At 40.8% G+C, this 19,985-nt stretch overlaps 1 protein-coding gene across 4 annotated transcripts in view; it reads left to right on the forward strand.

Annotated features, from left to right (window-relative positions):
- Positions 1-19,985, forward strand: part of BBS4 (Bardet-Biedl syndrome 4) — a 60,148-nt gene that overhangs the window by 36,465 nt on the left and 3,698 nt on the right. For all 4 annotated transcript variants that reach the window (XM_065548131.1, XM_065548132.1, XM_065548133.1 and 1 more), the window contains 6 exons: positions 8,828-8,881; positions 10,535-10,662; positions 14,053-14,107; positions 15,726-15,794; positions 17,088-17,240; positions 17,337-17,508. In XM_065548131.1, the coding sequence (XP_065404203.1) occupies positions 8,828-8,881; positions 10,535-10,662; positions 14,053-14,107; positions 15,726-15,794; positions 17,088-17,240; positions 17,337-17,508 (631 nt within the window). The remainder of the gene's footprint in view (positions 1-8,827; positions 8,882-10,534; positions 10,663-14,052; positions 14,108-15,725; positions 15,795-17,087; positions 17,241-17,336; positions 17,509-19,985) is intronic.

Raw genomic sequence — 19,985 nt, forward strand, 5'->3', positions numbered from 1 at the left:
GGTAAAACAGGAGAGCTCAGGGTCACAGGGGGAATGGAATGTGTTTCTTAATCTGTCCAGTTGGTTGAAAGAGCTCATTTGGTATTACTGACTCACTTGGGATAACCATACTATTGTTACTAGTAGATGTGGTTGTTCACAAAACAGCCATTCTTTTTAAAATTTTTTAAATTATACTTTGAGTTCTAGGGTACATGTGCACAACGTGCAGTTTTCTTACATATGTATACATGTGCCATATTGGTGTGCTGCACCCATTAACTTGTCATTTACATTAGGTATATCTCCTAATGCTATCCTTCTCCTCTCCCCCCTCCCCACAATAGGCCCCGGTGTGTGATGTTCCACTTCCTGTGTCCAAGTGATCTCATTGTTCAGTTCCCACCTATGAGTGAGAACATGCGGTGTTTGGTTTTCTATTCTTGTGATAGTTTGCTGAGAATGATGGTTTCCAGCTGCATCCATGTCCCTACAAAGGACATGAACTCATCGTTTTTTATGGCTGCATAGTATTCCATGGTGTATATGTGCCACATTTTCTTAATCCAGTCTGTCACTGTTGGACATTTAGGTTGATTCCAAGTCTTTGCTATTGTGAATAGTGCCGCAATAAACATACGTGTGCATGTGTCTTTATAGCAGCATGATTTATAATCCTTTGGGTATATCCCCAGTAATGGGATGGCTGGGTCGAATGGTATTTCTAGTTCTAGATCCTTGAGGAATTGCCACACTGTTTTCCTCAATAGTTGAACTAGTTTACAGTCCCACCAAGAGCGTAAAAGTGTTCCTATTTCTCCACATCCTCTCCAGCACCTGTTGTTTCCTGATTTTTTAATGATTGCCATTCTAACTGGTGTGAGATGGTATCTCATTGTGGTTTTGATTTGCATTTCTCTGATGGCGAGTGATGATGAGCGTTGTTTTCATGTGTCTGTTGGCTCTATGAATGTCTTCTTTTGAGAAGTGTCTGTTCATATCCTTTGCCCACTTTTTGATGGGGTTGTTTTTTTCTTGTAAATTTGATTGAGTTCTTTATAGGTTCTGGATATTAGCCCTTTGTCAGATGAGTAGTTTGCAAAAATTTTCTCCCATTCTGAAGGTTGCCTGTTCACTCTGATGGTAGTTTCTTTTGCTGTGCAGAAGCTCTTTAGTTTAATTAGATCCCATTTGTCAATTTTGGCTTTTGTTGCTGTTGCTTTTGATGTTTTAGACATGAAGTCCTTGCCCATGCCTATGTCCCGAATGGTATTGCCTAGGTTTTCTTCTAGAGTTTTTATGGTTGTAGGTCTAACATTTAAGTCTCTAATCCATCTTGAATTAATTTTCATATAAGGAGTAAGGAAAGGATCCAGTTTCAGCTTTCTACTCATGGCTAGCCAATTTTCCCAGCACCATTTATTAAATAGGGAATCCTTTCCCCATTTCTTGTTTTTGTCAGGTTTGTCAAAGATCAGATGGCTGTAGATGTGTGGTATTATTTCTGAGGGCTCTGTTCTGTTCCATTGGTCTGTATCTCTGTTTTGGTACCAGTACCATGCTGTTTTGGTTACTGTAGCCTTGTAGTATAGTTTGAAGTCAAGTAGCGTGATGCCTCCAGCTTTGTTCTTTTGGCTTAGGATTGTCTTGGCAATGTGGGATCTTTTTTGGTTCCATATGAACTTTAAAGCAGTTTTTTCCAATTCTATAAAGAAAGTCATTGGTAGCTTAATGGGGATGGCATTGAATCTATAAATTACCTTGGGCAGTATGGCCATTTTCACAATATTGATTCTTCCTATCCATGAGCATGATATGTTCTTCCATTTGTTTGTGTCCTCTTTTATTTCACTGAGCAGTGGTTTGTAGTTCTCCTTGAAGAGGTCCTTTACATCCCTTGTAAGTTGGATTCCTAGGTATTTTATTCTCTTTGAAGCTATTGTGAATGGGAGTTCATTCATGATTTGGCTCTCTGTTTGTCTGTTACTGGTGTATAAGAATGCTTGTGATTTTTGCACGTTGATTTTGTATCCTGAGACTTTGCTGAAGTTGCTTATCAGCTTAAGGAGATTTTGGGCTGAGACAGTGGGGTTTTCTATATATACAATCATGTCATCTGCAAACAGGGACACTTTGACTTCTTCTTTTCCTAACTGAATACCCTTTATTTCTTTCTCTTGCCTGATTGCCCCAGCCAGAACTTCCAACACTATGTTGAATAGGAGTGGTGAGAGAGGGCATCCCTGTCTTGTGCCACATTTCAAAGGGAATGCTTTCAGGTTTTGCCCATTCAGTATGATATTGGCTGTGGGTTTGTCATAAATAGCTCTTATTATTTTGAGGTACATTCCATCAATACCGAACTTATTGAGAGTTTTTAGCATGAAGGGCTGTTGAATTTTGTCAAAGTCCTCTTCTGCATCTATTGAGATAATCATGTGGTTTTTGTCTTTGGTTCTGTTTATATGCTGGATTATGTTTATTGATTTGCCTATGTTGAACCAGCCTTGCATCCCAGGGATGAAGCTCACTTGATCATGGTGAATAAGCTTTTTGACCTGCTGCTGGATTCGGTTTGCCAGTATTTTATTGAGGATTTTTGCATCGATGTTCATCAGGGATATTGGTCTAAAATTCTCTTTTTTTGTTGTATCTGTGTCAAGCTTTGGTATCAGGATGATGTTGGCCTCGTAAAATGAGTTAGGGAGGATTCCCTCTTTTTCTATTGATTGGAATAGTTTCAGAAGGAATGGTACCAACTCCTCCTTGTACCTCTGGTAGAATTCGGCTGTGAATCCGTCTGGTCCTGGACTTTTTTTGGTTGGTAGGCTATTAATTATTGCCTTAATTTCAGAGCCTGCTATTGGTCTATTCAAGGATTCAGCTTCTTCCTGTTTTAGTCTTGGGAGAGTGTAAGTGTCCAGGAAAGTATCCATTTCTTCTAGGTTTTCTAGTTTATTTGCGTAGAGGTGTTTATAGTATTCTCTGATGGTAGTTTGTGTTTCTGTGGGGTTGGTGGTGATGTCCCCTTTATCATTTTTTATTGTGTCTATTTGATTCTTCTCTCTTTTCTTCTTTATTAGTCTTGCTAGCAGTCTATCAATTTTGTTGATCTTTTCAAAAAACTAGCTCCTGTATTCATTGATTTTTTGGAGGGTTTTTTGTGTCTGTATCTCCTTCAGTTCTGCTCTGATCTTAGTTATTTCTTGCCTTCTGCTAGTTTTTGAATGTGTTTGCTCTTGCTTCTCTAGTTCTTTTAATTGTAATGTTAGGGCTTCAATTTTAGATCTTTCCTGCTTTCTCTTGTAGGCATTTAGTGCTATAAATTTCCCTCTACACACTCTTTAAATGTGTCCCAGAGATTCTGGTATGTTGTATCTTTGTTCTTGTTGGTTTCAAAGAACATCTTTATTTCTGCCTTCATTTCGTTATGTACCCAGTAGTCATTCATGAGCAGGTTGTTCAGTTTCCATGTAGTTGAACGATTTTGACTGAGTTTCTTAGTCCTGAGTTCTAGTTTGATTGCACTGTGGTCTGAGAGACAGTTTGTTATAATTTCTGTTCTTGTACATTTGCTGAGGAGTGCTTTACTTCCAACTATGTGGTCAGTTTTGGAATAAGTGCGATGTGGTGCTGAGAAGAATGTATATTCTGTTGATTTGGGGTGGAGAGTTCTGTAGATGTCTATCAGGTCCGCTTGGTGCAGAGTTGAGTTCAATTCCTGGATATCCTTGTTAACTTTCTGTCTCGTTGATCTGTCTAATGTTGACTGTGGGGTGTTAAAGTCTCCCATTATTATTGTATGGGAGTCTAAGTCTCTTTGTAAGTCTCTAAGGACTTGCTTTATGAATCTGGGTGCTTCTGTATTGGGTGCATATATATTTAGGATAGTTAGCTCTTCCTGATGAATTGATCCCTTTACCATTACGTAATGGCCTTCTTTGTCTCTTTTGATCTTTGATGGTTTAAAGTCTTTTATCAGAGACTAGGATTGCAACCCCTGCTTTTTTTTGTTTTCCATTTGCTTGGTAGATCTTCCTCCATCCCTTTATTTTGAGCCTATGTATGTCTCTGCATGTGAGGTGGGTCTCCTGAATACAGCAAACTGATGGGTCTTGACTCTTTATCCAATTTGCCAGTCTGTGTCTTTTAATTGGACCATTTAGTCCATTTACATTTAAGGGTAATATTGTTATGTGTGAACTTGATCTTGTCATTATGATATTAGTTGGTTATTTTGCTCGTTAGTTGATGCAGTTTCTTCCTAGCATCGATGGACTTTACATTTTGGCCTGTTTTTGCAATGGCTGGTACCGGTTGTTCCTTTCCATGTTCAGTGCTTCCTTCAGGATCTCTTGAAGGGCAGGCCCAGTGGTGAGAAGATCTCTGAGCATTTGCTTGTCTGTAAAGAATTTTATTTCTCCTTCACTTATGAAACTTAGTTAAGCTGGATATGAAATTCTGGGTTTAAAATTCTTTTCTTTAAGAATGTTGAATATTGGCCCCCACTCTCTTCTGGCTTGTAGAGTTTCTGCCAAGAGATCTGTTAGTCTGATGGGCTTCCCTTTGTGGGTAACCCGACCTTTCTCTCTGGCTGCCCTTAACATTTTTTCCTTCATTTCAACTTTGGTGAATCTGACAATTATGTGTCTTGGAGTTGCTCTTCTTGAGGAGTATCTTTGTGGCATTCTTGTATTTCCTGAATTTGAATGTTGGCCTGCCTTACTAGGTTGAGAAGTTCTCCTGGATGATATCCTGCAAAGTGTTTTCCAAGTTGGTTCCATTTTCCCTGTCACTTTCAGGCACACCAATCAGACATAGATTTGATCTTTTCACATAATCCCATATTTCTTGGAGGCTTTGTTCATTTCTTTTTAGTCTTTTTTCTCTACACTTCTCTTCTTGCTTCGTTTCATTCATTTGATCTTCAATCGCTGATACTCTTTCTTCCAGTTGATCGAGTTGGTTACTGAAGCTTATGCATTTGTCACGTAGTTCTCATGTTATGGTTTTCATCTCTATCAGTTATTTTAAGGACTTCTCTACATTGGTTATTCTAGTTAGCCATTCATCAAATCTTTTTTCAAGGTTTTTAGTTTCTTTGCGCTGGGTTCGTAGTTCCTCCTTTATCTCTGAGAAGTTTGATCGACTGAAGCCTTCTTCTCTCAACATGTCAAAGTCATTCTCTGTCCAGCTTTATTCCGTTGCTGGCGATGAGCTGCGTTCCTTTGGAGGCGGAGATGCGCTCTGATTTTTTGAATTTCCAGCTTTTCTGCACTGCTTTTCTCCATCTTTGTGGTTTTATCTGCCTTTGGTCTTTGATGATGGTGACATACTGATGGGGTTTTGGTGTGGGTGTCCTTTCTGTTTGTTAGTTTTCCTTCTAACAGTCAGGATCCTCAGCTGCAGGTCTGTTGGAGTTTGCTTGAGGTCCACTCCAGACCCTGTTTGCCTGGGTATCAGCAGCGGAGGCTGCAGAAGATAGAATATTGCTGAACATCGAGTGTTGCTGTCTGATTCTTGCTCTGGAAGTTCGTCACAGGGGTGTACCCTGCCTTGTGAGGTGTGAGGTGTCAGTCTGCACCTAGTGGGGGATGTCTCCCAGTTAGGCTACTCAGGGGTCAGTGACCCACTTGAGCAGGCAGTCTGTCCATTCTCAGATCTCAACCTCTGTGCCTGGAGATCCACTGCTCTCTTCAAAGCTGTCAGATGGGGGCATTTACCTCTGCCAAGGTTTCTGCTGCTTTCTGTTTAGCTATCTTTTTTTTTTTGAGATGGAGTCTCATTCTGTCACCCAGACTAGAGTGCAGTGGCTCAATCTTGGCTCATTGCAACCACTGCCCCCTGGGTTCAAGTGATTCTCTTCCCTCAGCCTCCTGAGTAGCTGGGATTTATAGGCACCCACCACCATGCCCAGCTAATTTTGGATTTTTAGTAGAGATGGGGTTTCACCATGTTGGTCAGGCTGGTCTTGAACTCCTGACATCATGATCTGCCCACCTCAGCCTCCCTAAATGCTGGGATTACAGGTGTGAGCCACTGCCTCTTTTTTTTTTTTTTTTTTGACAATTTTAAATTTTTGTTTAAAATTTTCCCCATCATGGCCTTTTTCTTTTCTTTTTAGAATATTTTAATGATTTTTAATTTTATTTTTATTAACAGCCCTTCTCTACCCTACATATTTCATAAATACCTGTAGAAAACCTTATAGTAGCTGGAACATGGTGGCTCATACCTGTAATAACAGCACTTTGGGATGCTGAGCGGGGAGGATCACTTGAGCCCAGGAGTCTGAGACCAGTCTGGGCAACATAAAGACCCAGTCTCTAGAAAAAAAAAATAATAAAATAAAATAAAAATGAGTGGTCGTGTGCACCTGTAGTCCTGGCTATTCTAGAGGCTGAGGTAGTAGGATCATGTTAGCCCAGGAGATTGAGGCTGCAGTGATGCAGTGAACTGTGATTGTATCACTGCACTTCAGCATGGGAAGCAGAGCAAGACCCTGTCTCAAAAAACAAAACAAAACAAAACAAAAAAACCTTGTAGCCCTACTTTCTTGGACTCATCAGGGTGTTCCACAGTCTTGCTGCAACAGGGGAACAGTAATTCTTTCTGCCATTATCTTATTTGACTTTTGGAACAGCTCTGTTAAGTAGGGAGAATTTCCCCCATTGACAAGTGAGGAAGCTAAGGCTTTGGAAGATGGAATGTCTTGCTGAAGGGTAGGAAGTTGCTACAGTGAGGTAGTTGCTAAGCCAGAACTGGAATTCAGACCTGTATCTAGGATGATGTAAGATTCTTCGTCTTAAGACTGTGATCTTTCCAGTGTACCAACTGCCTTTGCAGGATGTCTGCTGGATTCCCTCACCTCCTGAAAGATAGGATTTGACTCTGATTTGTTCTGTTGCCCTTTCCAAATTTCTTTTGCAGTTTGTTAAAAGTATATTGCTGCCTTCTCAACTATCTATGTCAAAGATTTTAAAAGGTCAGAGGTTAGCCTTCAGGACATCTACTTATTTACTTACTTGCCTTGACAATTCCTACTGCAGAGCAGGACATTTAAAGGACAAGAAAGGCTTTATTTCTGCCTTGTCTCTCTCCATGTATGCATTCTTATAGCATGACAAAGATGGAAGTATACAAGTTTTGGAGGCAGGCCTGAGTTCAAATCCTAATGTTCTATAATATGGACATGATTTGTGATTGAATAAAAAAATTTTTTTAAATGTGAGGCGTTTGTGAGATAATTTGAAATTTTAACCTAATTGAATATCTAATATCAAGCAGTCAGTAATTTTTTTTGAGTATGATGATGTGGGTAGGTTTATAAAAAGGCCTTATCTTTTAGAAATACATACGGAAACATTTGTGGATAAAACGTTGGGCTATGTGTTATTTGCTTACAAAAGTTGTGGGAGTAGATGGAGTGTGGATTGGGTGGTTGTTGGGACAGGATGATGAGTATGTGATTCTGTCTGCACTTATATATGATTGAAATTCTCCCTAGTATATAGAACTAAACAAGAAAAAAAATCCCACTGTTGGTACTATCTGTGTTGTTAGGTAATCTACTCAACCTTTCTGAGCTTCAATTTCCTTATCTGTAAAATTGGAAAAATTATAACTATGTTGCAGGCTTGCTGAAAATTAAAGTAACATATATGAAAATATCTGGCATAAAGCCTGACTTTAGTAGGTGCTCAACCAATGGTTGCTGTTTTGTTGCTGTTACTGTTTTAGGAGACTTGGAAAACATTAAATCAGTTGTTATCTCTGAGCCTGGGGTCCATGTTTCCTCAGACAGGGACACATCTCCACTACTAATAGGGTAGTTCTTACTATGTTTCCCAAGAGCATTTTCCTTACCCTTGCTTTCTCCTTCTCCAAAGCTACCTTAAATAAGGGGAGATTTATTATAAAGGAATTTGAGAGTCCATAAAACAGTATCAAGAGATGTAGGTTGGTCTTTTAGTGAAGCAGAACTGGAATGCTTCAACAACCAAGGTGGCTACTCTGCCTTTTCTGCTTCATCTTCTCTTTCTGTAGATCAAAGGTTGGCAAACTTTTTGTAAAGGGCCAGCTAATAAATATTTTAATTTGTATAGCTTCATACAGACTCTGTTGCAACGACTTAACTCTGCAGTTCTAATGCAAAAGAGCCATACAAAAACAATAGTTGTGACTGTGTTCCAATGAATCTGTACTTTATAAGAAAGGGCAGGGAATGCATTTGGCCCATGGACCATAGTTTTCCCATGTCAGCTCTAGACTTCTGCAGATGGCTCCAATTACATGTATTCCATTATAGCAGACTCCAGGTGGCGCTCAGTCCTCAAGTCCACATCACCTGGTAAATTTAGTACTTGTAACTAACTAGCTCTCTTCCAATTCCAGATTCCTAGGGGAAAGGACTTCAATTGAGTCAGGTGTCACTATCCACCGGTGCTGACTTAAGGGTGGAAATGTGTGGCTAGCAGCCCTCTCAGCAGGGGCTGTGGGTAGTCTCTTCGGAGAAGGAGGAGCCAAGGGTATGGGTGATGGGCAACTCTTAGAGATAAAAGGTATGGGGATGGCCTCGGTATGTGCCCCAGGGTGCCCCATAGATCCAGGAAGATCACCTGTTTATTCTGCTTTTATTTCTTATAATCTATATTTTTTTATATTAAGGAACTCATTTTTGACAATTAAATATATTTGAGTATGAACTCTAATAAAAAGCTGACTGTAATGCATGGTTTAAAGTTTAAACCTTGTCAAGCAATAACAATCTCTAGATGTCTGTTGTTTCACTCTAATACTTACTGTGGAATTGCACCTGAGTTGTTTTCCTTTTTTTTAATGTGCCTAGGAGATCAGCCATAACCTAGGAGTTTGCTACATTTACCTGAAGCAGTTCAACAAGGTAATTTACAGAAGTGGTGATGGATTTCACTGAGGGTGCACTTGTTGTTGCAGAAGTTGTTACCTTGCTCATTTGTATTATCCCTAGTGCTTGCAGAGGTTTTTGGAACTGAAAATTGAAAGTACCTTTATACATTTTTTTCTGTTTTAATTCTCACTTGTCCTTATTCATCTGTTGTTTTCTGCTTTTAATAAGAACATGGAAAGTTCTAGAAATGTGAGGGAAAGACAGTTTTTCTCCTTTCTTCTTTTTCTCTACCTCCAGTTAAATTTCCCAGTTTAGAAACAGATGCTTAATAAAACATAAATATCAAAAAATGGACCCTTAAGTCTTAAAGGTGTAATCATGACCATGTGAGCTATCTCCATGCCCTGACAGCAACTTAGTTTTTAGGGTCATTGAAAATAAATTTTAAATTTTAAGTGGATCTGATTTCTGAGTTTTCAGGGTTTTTTTAGTTATTTTCCATGATGAGAATTTATATTTCACTGTGATTAAGCTATAGGCTCCTATATCAGAGAAGACAATTTGAGCTTACCTCAAATTTGATACTCAGGTAAGAAAAAGTATATATCATTAGGAGTAGACAAAACTATTGAGAGCTCTAAAACTTAGTGATGAGAGCTTTGGGTAGTTTCCTTCATAGAGCTCACAGTTAGTGATTGTGAAGTTTTATTCTCTTTTCTTCAATGCCACCACGACTGAGAATCTGAATTGGTTAGTACCCATTTGACAATGTTTAGTTTGTGTCAATTTGCAGACTGGTGTAACCTGTATCCCACACTGGTGTGAAAAAAAATATGCATATTAGCATTTGTAACTTTTCTCCTGAGATGATAATATATGTACATAAAATACATTTAGTGGGCCCTTAGGTTTTGTAGATGGATCTATAGTTTTATATACTTGGTTAGGAGATTTTTCTCTTCAGAGACGATTTCAAACAGGCACATTTCTATTCACAGGGTCAGGGGAGAAGAAGGATTAGTCTTTCGTTGGATCTGTGCTGAGAAGAAATATATTTAGATTTTACTGTACAGCTAACAGGCTAGGCAAATACAGTACCTGGCATTTATATAAATACTTGTTGAATCAGTGAATGACTAAACAAAGCCCTTTTGTTTACTAGGAGAAGGTAAGCTCCTCCAGAGCAAGGAGTTGGTTTTATTAACTCAAATATATCTAGTATCTAGAACAGCAAGCAGTTGGGTGAATAAATGAGAACAATCTATTTATTCACTTATCATCACATTAGTGGGGAAATCGGGGCCCACCATAGGGAAGGTTGTGCACTTGGTCAGTGTTACAGCTGGGATTTAGTTTAGTGTAGTACTCTACACTGTACTATGATGGCCCTTTTGACTTATGAAGTATGAGTCATAGGTGTGAATATCAGGCAGAAAACATTCAGAAAGGTTAATCATCTTGTATAAATTCTTCCAAGTGGCTCCAGAAGCAGATATCCCATGTTGCCAGCTGTCTTTTCAATAAGGACAGTTTCGGTATGTTTTGGTCTTTGGGTAGTGGGGGCTGTTTGCTGAAATGTGATGTTCCTATGTCAATGCAGCAGAAACTATCTTTACATTAACCATATAAAGGTAGAGTTCATTCAGTGGTAGTGATTTGGTTTCTTTACTTTGTCAAACTTGTCAGGCACAAGACCAGTTGCACAATGCCCTGAATCTTAATAGGCATGATCTGACTTATATAATGCTGGGGAAGATCCACTTGCTGGAGGGAGACTTGGACAAGGCCATTGAAATCTACAAGAAAGCAGTGGAGTAAGTGTATCTGTTTCCTTTAGAAATGAGAAGCTAAAAAAAAAAAAATTGAGTGGATATGTGAACTCCCAAGCCTAAAAGAGTGAATGTGTTTGATTAATTACTTACTGTATGAGTTAAAGGTTAAGCTGAAGTTTAAGAGCTCCCAATGGCTTCAATAAGGTAGACTGTTTCTTTCTTACCTTTAAGGATGGCTGCTGCTTTAGGTTAGCTGGGCAGCTCTGTTCTATAAGGTCAGCCAGGGATCCAGGTTTCTTCCTTATTAACTCACCATTCCTTAGATTGTTGTCTTTACCTGCATGGTTGTTGCTGAATGTAACATCCACATCCAGGCCGTGGTGGAAGGAGATGGTATGGGAAGCTAAGTATGGAATAAGCATCTGGCAATATATATATATTTTGAGACAGGATCTTACTCCGTCACTCAGGCTGGAGTGCAGTGGAGAATACAGCTCACTGCAGCCTCAACCTCTTGGGCTCAAGTGATCTTCCTACCTCAGCCTCCCAAGTAGTTGGGACTACAGGCATGTGCCACCATGCCCAGCTAATTTTTAAAAAACTTTTTTTGTGTTGACAAGGTCTCGCTAAGTTGCCCAGGCTGGTCTTAAACTTCTGGGATCGAGCGCTCCTCTTGCCTCAGCCTTTTCCAAAGTGCTGGGATTACAGGTGTGAGCCACTGCACCTGTCCTTGGTAATAAGTTTTAAATGACCCAGAAATTGCACACATCGTTCCTGCTTACATTCCATGGTTCAAAACTAGGAGATATTTGCAAGGGAAGTGGGCAGACATGCACTCAAGAAGAAGGAAATAACAGATTTAGGAGTTGGCTGACAGTCTGCCATTTTGGTATCATATGTTAACAACAGGTCTTCTGTTTTCAGAGATATTATTAGGGACAGAAATCTCCTGATTGATTTAAAAAAAGAAGAAGAAAAGAAACATTTAGCCTTATTAGCATGAGACCGGTATCTTTTCCCCCCTTCCCCCTGTTCCCTTCCCCCTGTTCCCTTCCCCCTTTTCCCTTTCCCCTTCCCCCTTTCCCCTTTTCCCTTCCCCTTCGCCCTTTTCCCTTCCCCTTCGCCCTTTTCCCTTCCCCTTCGCCCTTTTCCCTTCCCCTTCCCCCTTTTCTCTTCCCCTTCCCCCTTTTCCCTTCCCCCTTTTCCCTTCCCCTTCTCCCTTTTTTCCCTTCCCCCTTTTTTCCCTTCCCCCTTTTTTCTCTTCTCCCTTTTCCCTTCCCCCTTTTTCTCCCTCCCTCCCTACTTTTCTCTTTTCTTTTCTTTTTTCTTTTCTTCCTTTCCCTCCTTCCCTTTCCTCTTCTTTCTTTGTTTCTTTCTTTTTTCTTTTTCTTTCCCCCTTCCCTCCCCTCCCCTCCCCTCCTCTCTCCTCCCCTCCCCTCCTCTCTCTTCCCCTCCCCTCCTCTCTCCTCCCCTCCCCTCCTCTCTCCTCTCCTCCCCTCCCCTCCCCTCCCCTCCTCTCTCCTCTCTCCTCCCCTCCCCTCCTCTCTCCTCTCTCCTCCCCTCCCCTCCTCTCTCCTCCCCTCCCCTCCCCTCCCCTCCTCTCTCCTCCCCTGCCCTCCTCTCTATTTCAACACAGTTTCACTCTGTCACCCAGGCTTGAGTGCAATGGTGCGATCTTGGCTCACTGCAACCTCTGCCTCCTGGGTTCAAGCGATTCTCATGCCTCAGCCTCCTGAGTAGCTGGGACTACAGGAGCGCATCACCACGCCCAGCTAATTTTTGCATTTTTAGCAGAGACAGGGTTTCACCATGTTGGTTGGGCTGGTCTTGAACTCCTGGCCTCAAGTGATCTGCCTACCTTGGCCTCCCATAGTGCTGGGATTGCAGGCATGAGCCACTGTGCCCGGCCTTGTGTTGTTTCTTTAAATGGAATAGCTGTAGCAAAATGCTTTGTCTCATTTGTTTGGTCACTTAATAGAATGTCTGGTCTGTGGTTCAAGGCTTATTATTCCTAATAATTAGATTCTGAACTAAACTTAGATTTCTGTTAATTTATTAATCATCTTTATCTTCTACCATGGTAGTAAATTTCCTGATTATGTGAGTCACAACACTGCTTTCTGAATTTTCTTTGACCATATTTTGTGTCTAAAACAGAAAAATCACTTGGTTTGTTAAGCTACAGAAGAGACTTTTGTCATCAAGAGGTTATATATATGGGCAAATAGTAAGGAGCCATGTAACATGTTAAGTGCCTCTGTGGTGCTAGGTAGTAGCACTGATCCCTGACTCCTGCCTTCTAGGGGTTGGCTCTTTGAGATTAGCATACATAAATCCCAAGGGGAACGTTCTTCCAGTAACCGATCAAGGACTTCAGTCACTAAATTTCCCAAGGGAGAAATATGGACAGCTAAAATTTGAAGCCTTACTGAGAAGATAGAGACCATAGTTCATGACCTACAGCTTTGAAGAGAGAGTAGTCATGTTGTAGTGGGAAAGCCGATATTGCTAAAATTACAGAAGCTACCTGGCTTTGGGGAGGGAAGTGATCAAAACGAATGTTTATTATGGCAGAAAGTGAAAGGCAGATTCCCAGTTGAATTGAGAAAGCTCTGTTTGGTCAGCTCAGGCCTCCCCTGGCTGGGGCTTTGCATCTTCTGGTTCAGGTCTTCCTATAGGTAACCAGTGCCCTATGTCATTCCTTAGAAGCAGAAGACATTGTTCATAGCCCTTTGGTGTTTTACTCTTGAAACTGTCTGATGATCCTTTAGTCAGATCATCTCAACTCAGTGTTGCCTTGGTTTTGTGACAGAGACAAATATTAGTGAGGGATTGAGCAGACAGATAATACTTTACGTACATCAGTGTTTACTCCCAAAGGTCAGTAGCACCTTCTTTCCTAGGATTGGTATGTATCGTCCTTCTTTGGTTTAGTTTGGCTACTTGGTATATCTCTTTGTTTAAGTGGAGAGAACAGCATTAGGGGCCTTGGGATCCTAAATTACATAGAAAAGTATGCTGCCTGGCATTGTGAGCACAATGAGAATAGAAAAAAAAAAATCCCACAAGAAAGGACTGGTGAAACTATGTGTGTTCTAGACTGACTTGGTTTATAAAGCATTGTTCTTTAATTTTATCAGTGTGACCGAGACAGTCATGCAGAACATTCCATAGGTTCTTTCTTAGGACTTTTACCCTAAGAAAGGAATCTGAATTCTAAGCCCCATTTTTCTTGCTGAGCAGTTCTCCCTATCACCAGGGTTGAGATGACCTACTTTTGATGGCAGTTCCCAAACTGCCTTCAGGTATTTCCTTGGGGAGGAAGAAGCTCAGTGGGGTCTGTTAAGTATTGCACGAGGGCATATTACCATGCATGTGTCTCCATGTTTCTCATCTACATCTTGTTTCCCTCTGAGCATCTCTATGTTGCAGGTTCTCACCAGAAAATACAGAGCTTCTTACAACTTTAGGATTACTCTACTTACAGGTAATGAAAACTCTTTACTCATTCATGCATTGATATTAGAAATGCTTTTGGGTTTGTTTGTATGGTGGTTTTCCTGCATTCTGATATTTATTTTACTAAAGGTCATATAAAGTTCATGAACCACACTCTCTATTTGGTACTCTTTGCTAAAGGAATTAATTTTCTGCATTTAAATTGGAAGCAATTCTATTTTAGCCTAGTTCAATTACAATTCTTATATAGGCTGGGTGTGGTCTCATGCCTGTAATACCAGCACTTTGGGAGGCTGAGGCTGGTGGATCAATTGAGCCCAGGAGTTGGAGACCAGCCAGTGAGACCCTGTCTCTACAAAAAATACAAAAATTAGCCAGGCATGGTGGCATGCGTCTCTAGTCCCAGCTACTTGGGAGGCTGCGATGGAAAGATTGCTTGAACTCAGAAGGCAGAGGTTGCAGTGAGCTGAGATTGAGCCACTGCACTCCAGCCTGGGTGACAGAGCCAGATCCTGTCTCAAATTCTTATGCCATCCAGGAAAGAGCATATATGAGAAATAACTCTGGTCTTGGAGGCTGTTATTTTGTTGTGAGGAGAGAAACGGATACAAGTGAGCACTTCTTAGGGCTTTGGGGCAAAGCCATTTCTTTTGATCTTTCTTCCCAGCCAGGGTCTTACTGGAAAGAGAGAAGGCAAAGTATACTTTATCTAGAATAAGAAGTTTTCTGTCCCCTCCACATTCCTGAATGTGAATGGGATTCTTTTAGCTCCATTGATTCTCTGACTGAGGACCCAGGGCCCAGGTATCCAAAGGGCTTTTCCCCCTTCCCCAATACACACATTTGCCAAGTTCTTTGTTCAGCTGATTCTACCTCCAGCCCTGCCTCTATGGTGGCCTTTATGTCTATTTCATTTTTCTCTAAAAGGAATCAGGAGCTTAACCCTGGGTCTTCCTGGGCTTTGGCTTGGGAGGTAGGCTTCACAGGAGATGAGGATACCCAGCTCATTTCCTACCAAGAGGCATTAATGTGGAACAGTACTAGTGTGGCAGAAATGGTTCTTATCAAGTAGATACTTTGACCTTATCAGGAGACAGATGAACACAAATAGAAGGAAAACCAAGACTGTGGGGATTTTAGTTTTCTTTCTTTATTATCTGGTAACTGTAGCTGCTTTTTTTTTTTTTTTCTTTTTTGTCAGGAGAACTCAAAAAAGAAGCCAGAGCATTTCTGTTCTGGGTGAGGTTGGCCACCGGGTTTTGTTTTTTTTTGTTTTTTTTGTTTTGTTTTGTTTTGTTTGAGATGGAGTTTCACTCTTTTTGCCTAGGCTGGAGTACAATGGCATGATTTCAGCTCACTGCAACCTCTGCCTCCTGGGTTCAAGCGATTCTCCTGCCTCAGCCTCCTGAGTAGCTGGGATTACAGGCATGTGTCACCATGCCCGGGTAATTTTGTATTTTTAATAGAGATGGGGTTTCTCCACGTTGGTCAGGCTGGTCTCGAACTCCTGACCTCAAGTGATCCACCCACCTCAGCCTCCCAAAGTGCTGGGATTATAGGCTTGAGCCACCACGCCTGGTCTGGCCAGACTCTTAACTGCCATCTCCTTGCTGATGTAAATTGTCTTGTTTGCTTTTTTTTCCAAGCTCGGCATTTACCAGAAGGCATTTGAACATCTTGGCAATGCACTGACTTATGACCCTACCAACTACAAGGTACTACAGACTGTGAAGGCTCTGGCCTTCAGATAGATGGTCCCACTGCTCCTAGAGGTGATCTGACCCTGGAAAGCAAAGGAATAGCTTCTTAAATTTGGATACCTGAGAAACAGAAAAAATATAAATATAAGGTGGTTCTTCTTATTTGAAAGTATTGTCAAGTATGCACTTATCTTCTAAAAGTGCACATTTGTTACAATAGACGTGTAACCCCTGCAGAAAGCAGAATCATAGTGCTAGTAAAGCTTGTGTGTTAGGAAATTAGCAATGCCTCCACAACTATTGTCAAAAATAAATCTGCTGGGCATGGTGGCTTATGCCTGTAATCCCAGCACTTTGGAATGCTGAGGCAGGAGGATCGCTTGAGGCCAGGAGTTCAAGACCAGACTGGGCAACGTAGTGAGACCCCCATCTCTACAAAAAAAAATTATTATTCAGGCATGGTGGCACACACCTGTAGTCCTAGATACTCAGAAGTTGGAAGAGGGAAGATCACTTGAGCCCAGGAGTTTGAGGCTACAGTAGGCTATGATGGCATCACTGTACTCCAGCCTGCGTGACAGAGTGAGACCCTGTCTCTAAAAGGCAACAATAATCATGTTGAAATGACTTCTAGAATCTTAATGATTTGATATTACAACTTTTGTCTAGATGTGACTTGGGGAATGAGAAGGAATAGCATCAAATGGATGAGTATCATTGAGGAGATGCAGCAAGACAAGCTGTTTATAGAAGGATACAAACAGAGTTCTGATTTAGGAAGTAATATTAGCCTCTCAGCTCCCACCTTGATACCTTTCCTTAGAGAAATGAAAGGGCTGGGCCGACGAAGCCTAAAGCTGACTCACCCTCTGTTCTATGGTAGAAAGAAATATACCTTAAGTAGCCACGTACAGGTGTATTTCAGGTGTCTAGAACACTTGGTGTACCGGGCTGCAGAGAACAGATTAAAGGAAGTTAAAATTAATCAAAGGGTTCTGGTATTCATTCTGAAATACTGACTTTCCTGGCTAGAAGTAGGAAACAGATGGGTAAAGCAAGTAAAATTTTATCTTTTTTTTTTCTTTTTTTTTTTTTGTGCTGTGCCAGAGAGAGCCACAGTGTAGGGTGCAAGGGCATTCCTCAGGAACATTTGTCCCAATAGCTTGGATATATTATTTATGTCCCTGGAAGAAATTTTTCAGTCCCATCTGTGCTGATGGGCCTGCTGAGTATAGACTCAGGAAGGCTGCCTCACTGCTACAGCCTTTTGGGAATGACTGAATTACTTTCTATGTGCCATGTTTTCAGGCCATCTTGGCAGCAGGCAGCATGATGCAGACCCACGGGGACTTTGATGTTGCCCTCACCAAATACAGAGTTGTGGCTTGTGCTGTTCCAGAAAGTCCTCCACTCTGGAATAACATTGGAATGTGTTTCTTTGGCAAGAAGAAATATGTGGCGGTGAGTGTCCCCTCATGTTCTTTGTTCGCATTCATATATGTGGTTATTGGTCTGTTTAGCTTGCCCCACTCATTGAGTGCCCCTTCTCTCTCATAGGCCATCAGCTGCCTGAAACGAGCCAACTACTTGGCACCCTTTGATTGGAAGATTCTGTATAATTTGGGCCTTGTCCATCTGACTATGCAGCAGTATGCATCAGCTTTTCATTTTCTCAGTGCAGCCATCAACTTCCAGCCAAAGATGGGGGAGCTCTACATGCTCTTGGCAGGTAAGAAACATTTATGTGGAAAACTCTCTCTGCCATCTGTAATGAGGGAAAAATGGATTAGAATCATGGAAGATCAGTGGCTGTCTCATAGGAGCCATTCCCTTAGAGATCCTATAGGAATCTGGATTACTGTCCTGGAGCTTGAAGAAATAGATAAAAGATGACAAAAGAACTTGGTTGTTTCTCACTTGGGGGAGTTTCACTCAGAGACCAACAGGTTAAATAAAGATCATCCCTAGTTCACCTTTTACCAATTTTTTCCTCTTGCCTTGACAATTCATTTTTATATATATTGAGTCCAACTAAGTTCCAGATAGGAAGTGTTAAGAGCTTGGGGTCTAGGTGGGGTCCTGCCTCTACTACTTATTATATGTACCTAGGGCTGATGTGAGGATTGCATGATTAAGCACTCAATTAATAATACTGGTTTTGTTGAAATACTGATTTTTGAAAACTTGGTTTTACTGTGGTTATATAATTGGTCTATTATTATCAATATTGTTGTTACTATAATTGGCCCCTAGGTGGTACTTCTAAGTCAAGCTACCTTATGTTTAAACCCTTATCTCTTCTAAGCATGTTATATAGAATGCTGTTCTCTTCCTGAAACTCATTTTATGCCATGCAAATACTAAAATTATCATAAAAATAAGTTAAAATTAATCAAACACTAAAAATTATGCACAACCATTTTAATTTTAAAGTACTGACTAAATAGTCTTCCTAGGAAATTTTTTCTCCATATACATTTACTTACTAAATATAAGACCCAAAGCAGATTTCTATGTCCTCATTTGGCAGTGGTCTTCCAGTGGCTTTTTGTTTATTATTGTGGGGTTCTTACTCAGAAAGCTTGCAAAAGCAATTGAGTCATGGTTATTTGAGGGTTGCCTGAATACAAAGATAACTGCTTTAAAAAAACAACAACATAGGTTTTATTATTATTATTATTCAGATATGGTATGGGCAACAGATCAGAAGACATCTGCCACTGGAAAGATAGTCTGTTACAATTCCTGAGAAGGAGGGCATGCCACACCATGCAGGGCCACATGGGGAAGCACCAGGTCAATCAGAAGGTGGAGGGAGCAAGGGGTAAATGTGGGCACGATTCTTTATTATAGTTTTCATGGGTAGAAATCCCCATACCCAATAGTTATTTTTTTTCTGGCCCTCCCTGCTCCTCCAATAAGCTCCGGTGTCTGTTTCCCTCTCTGTTTCCATGTGTTCTCATCATTTAGCTCTTACAGTGAGAACAGGATTTGGTTTTCTGTCCTGCATTAGTTAAGCTAAGGATGATGGCCTCCAGCTCCATCTATGTTGCTGCAAAGGACATGATCTTGTTCTTTTGTATGACTGTGTAGTATTCCATGGTGTACATTTACATTTTGTTTATCCAGAATGGGCATTTAGGTTGATTTTACATCTTTGCTATTGTGAATAGTGCTGCATTGAACACACAAATGCATGTGTCTTTACAGCAGAATGATTTATATTTCTTTGGGCATATACCCAGTAATGGGATTGCTGGGTTGAATGGTAGATCTGTTTTTAGCTCTTGGGGGAATTGCCACACTGCTTTCCACAATGGTTGAACTAATTACACTCCCATCAACAGTGTATAAGCATTCCCTTTTCTCTGCAGCCTCACCAGGATGTTACCTTTTGAGTTTTTAATAATAGCCATTCTGACTGGTGTGAAATGGTTATCTCATTGTGGTTTTGATTTGCATTTCTCTAATCAGTGATACTGAGCTTTTTTTCATATGCTTGTTGGCTGCATGTATGTCTTCTTTTGAACAGTGTCTGTTTATGTCCTTTGCCCACTTTAATGGGATTGTGTTTTTCTTGTAAATTTGCTTAAGTTCCTTATAGATCCTGGATATCAGGCCTGCATGGTTTGCAAATATTTTCTCCCACTTTGTAGGTTGTCTGTTTACTGTGTTGATAGTTTCTTTTAGATAGCTGGGTTCTAATGGGACATAGAAATGTAAACAGCCATGATGTAAGGCACAGCAGCAATGCTAACTTTACAAAGTAGAGATGGCATTCAAACTGGATCCTGAACAACAAGCTAGAATGGAATAGCACAGAATGGCTGAGGAGCCACGTGAACAAAGGCATGCAGCCATGGCAGTGTCCCTTGCTGTTAGTGGGTGGTCGTGTTAGAGAATATGATAGGAGATGAGTCAGGAAAGATATTCTGGGGTCAGATTATGGAAGTCATGCATACAGTGCAAGGACTTTATCTTAGAGGCCATGTTTGTCCAGCTGTATTCCTAGATCTCCTTTTAGGTGCTTGGTAGGAGTGAATGCATAGCTGGTGGGGAGGTGGAATGGGCAGGGCTTCCAGAGCAGCTGTTTTTGTTTTACATATGAGGTGTCAAGGAAATACTGATTTTAAAAAGTCGGAGGAGTGTTTTATTGCTAAATGAAAGGGTAAAGATCATAGTTGTAGATGTAGGGAGCCAGTGAGG

The sequence above is a fragment of the Macaca fascicularis genome, chromosome 7 (assembly GCF_037993035.2).
Source record: "Macaca fascicularis isolate 582-1 chromosome 7, T2T-MFA8v1.1".
NCBI lineage: Eukaryota > Metazoa > Chordata > Mammalia > Primates > Cercopithecidae > Macaca > Macaca fascicularis.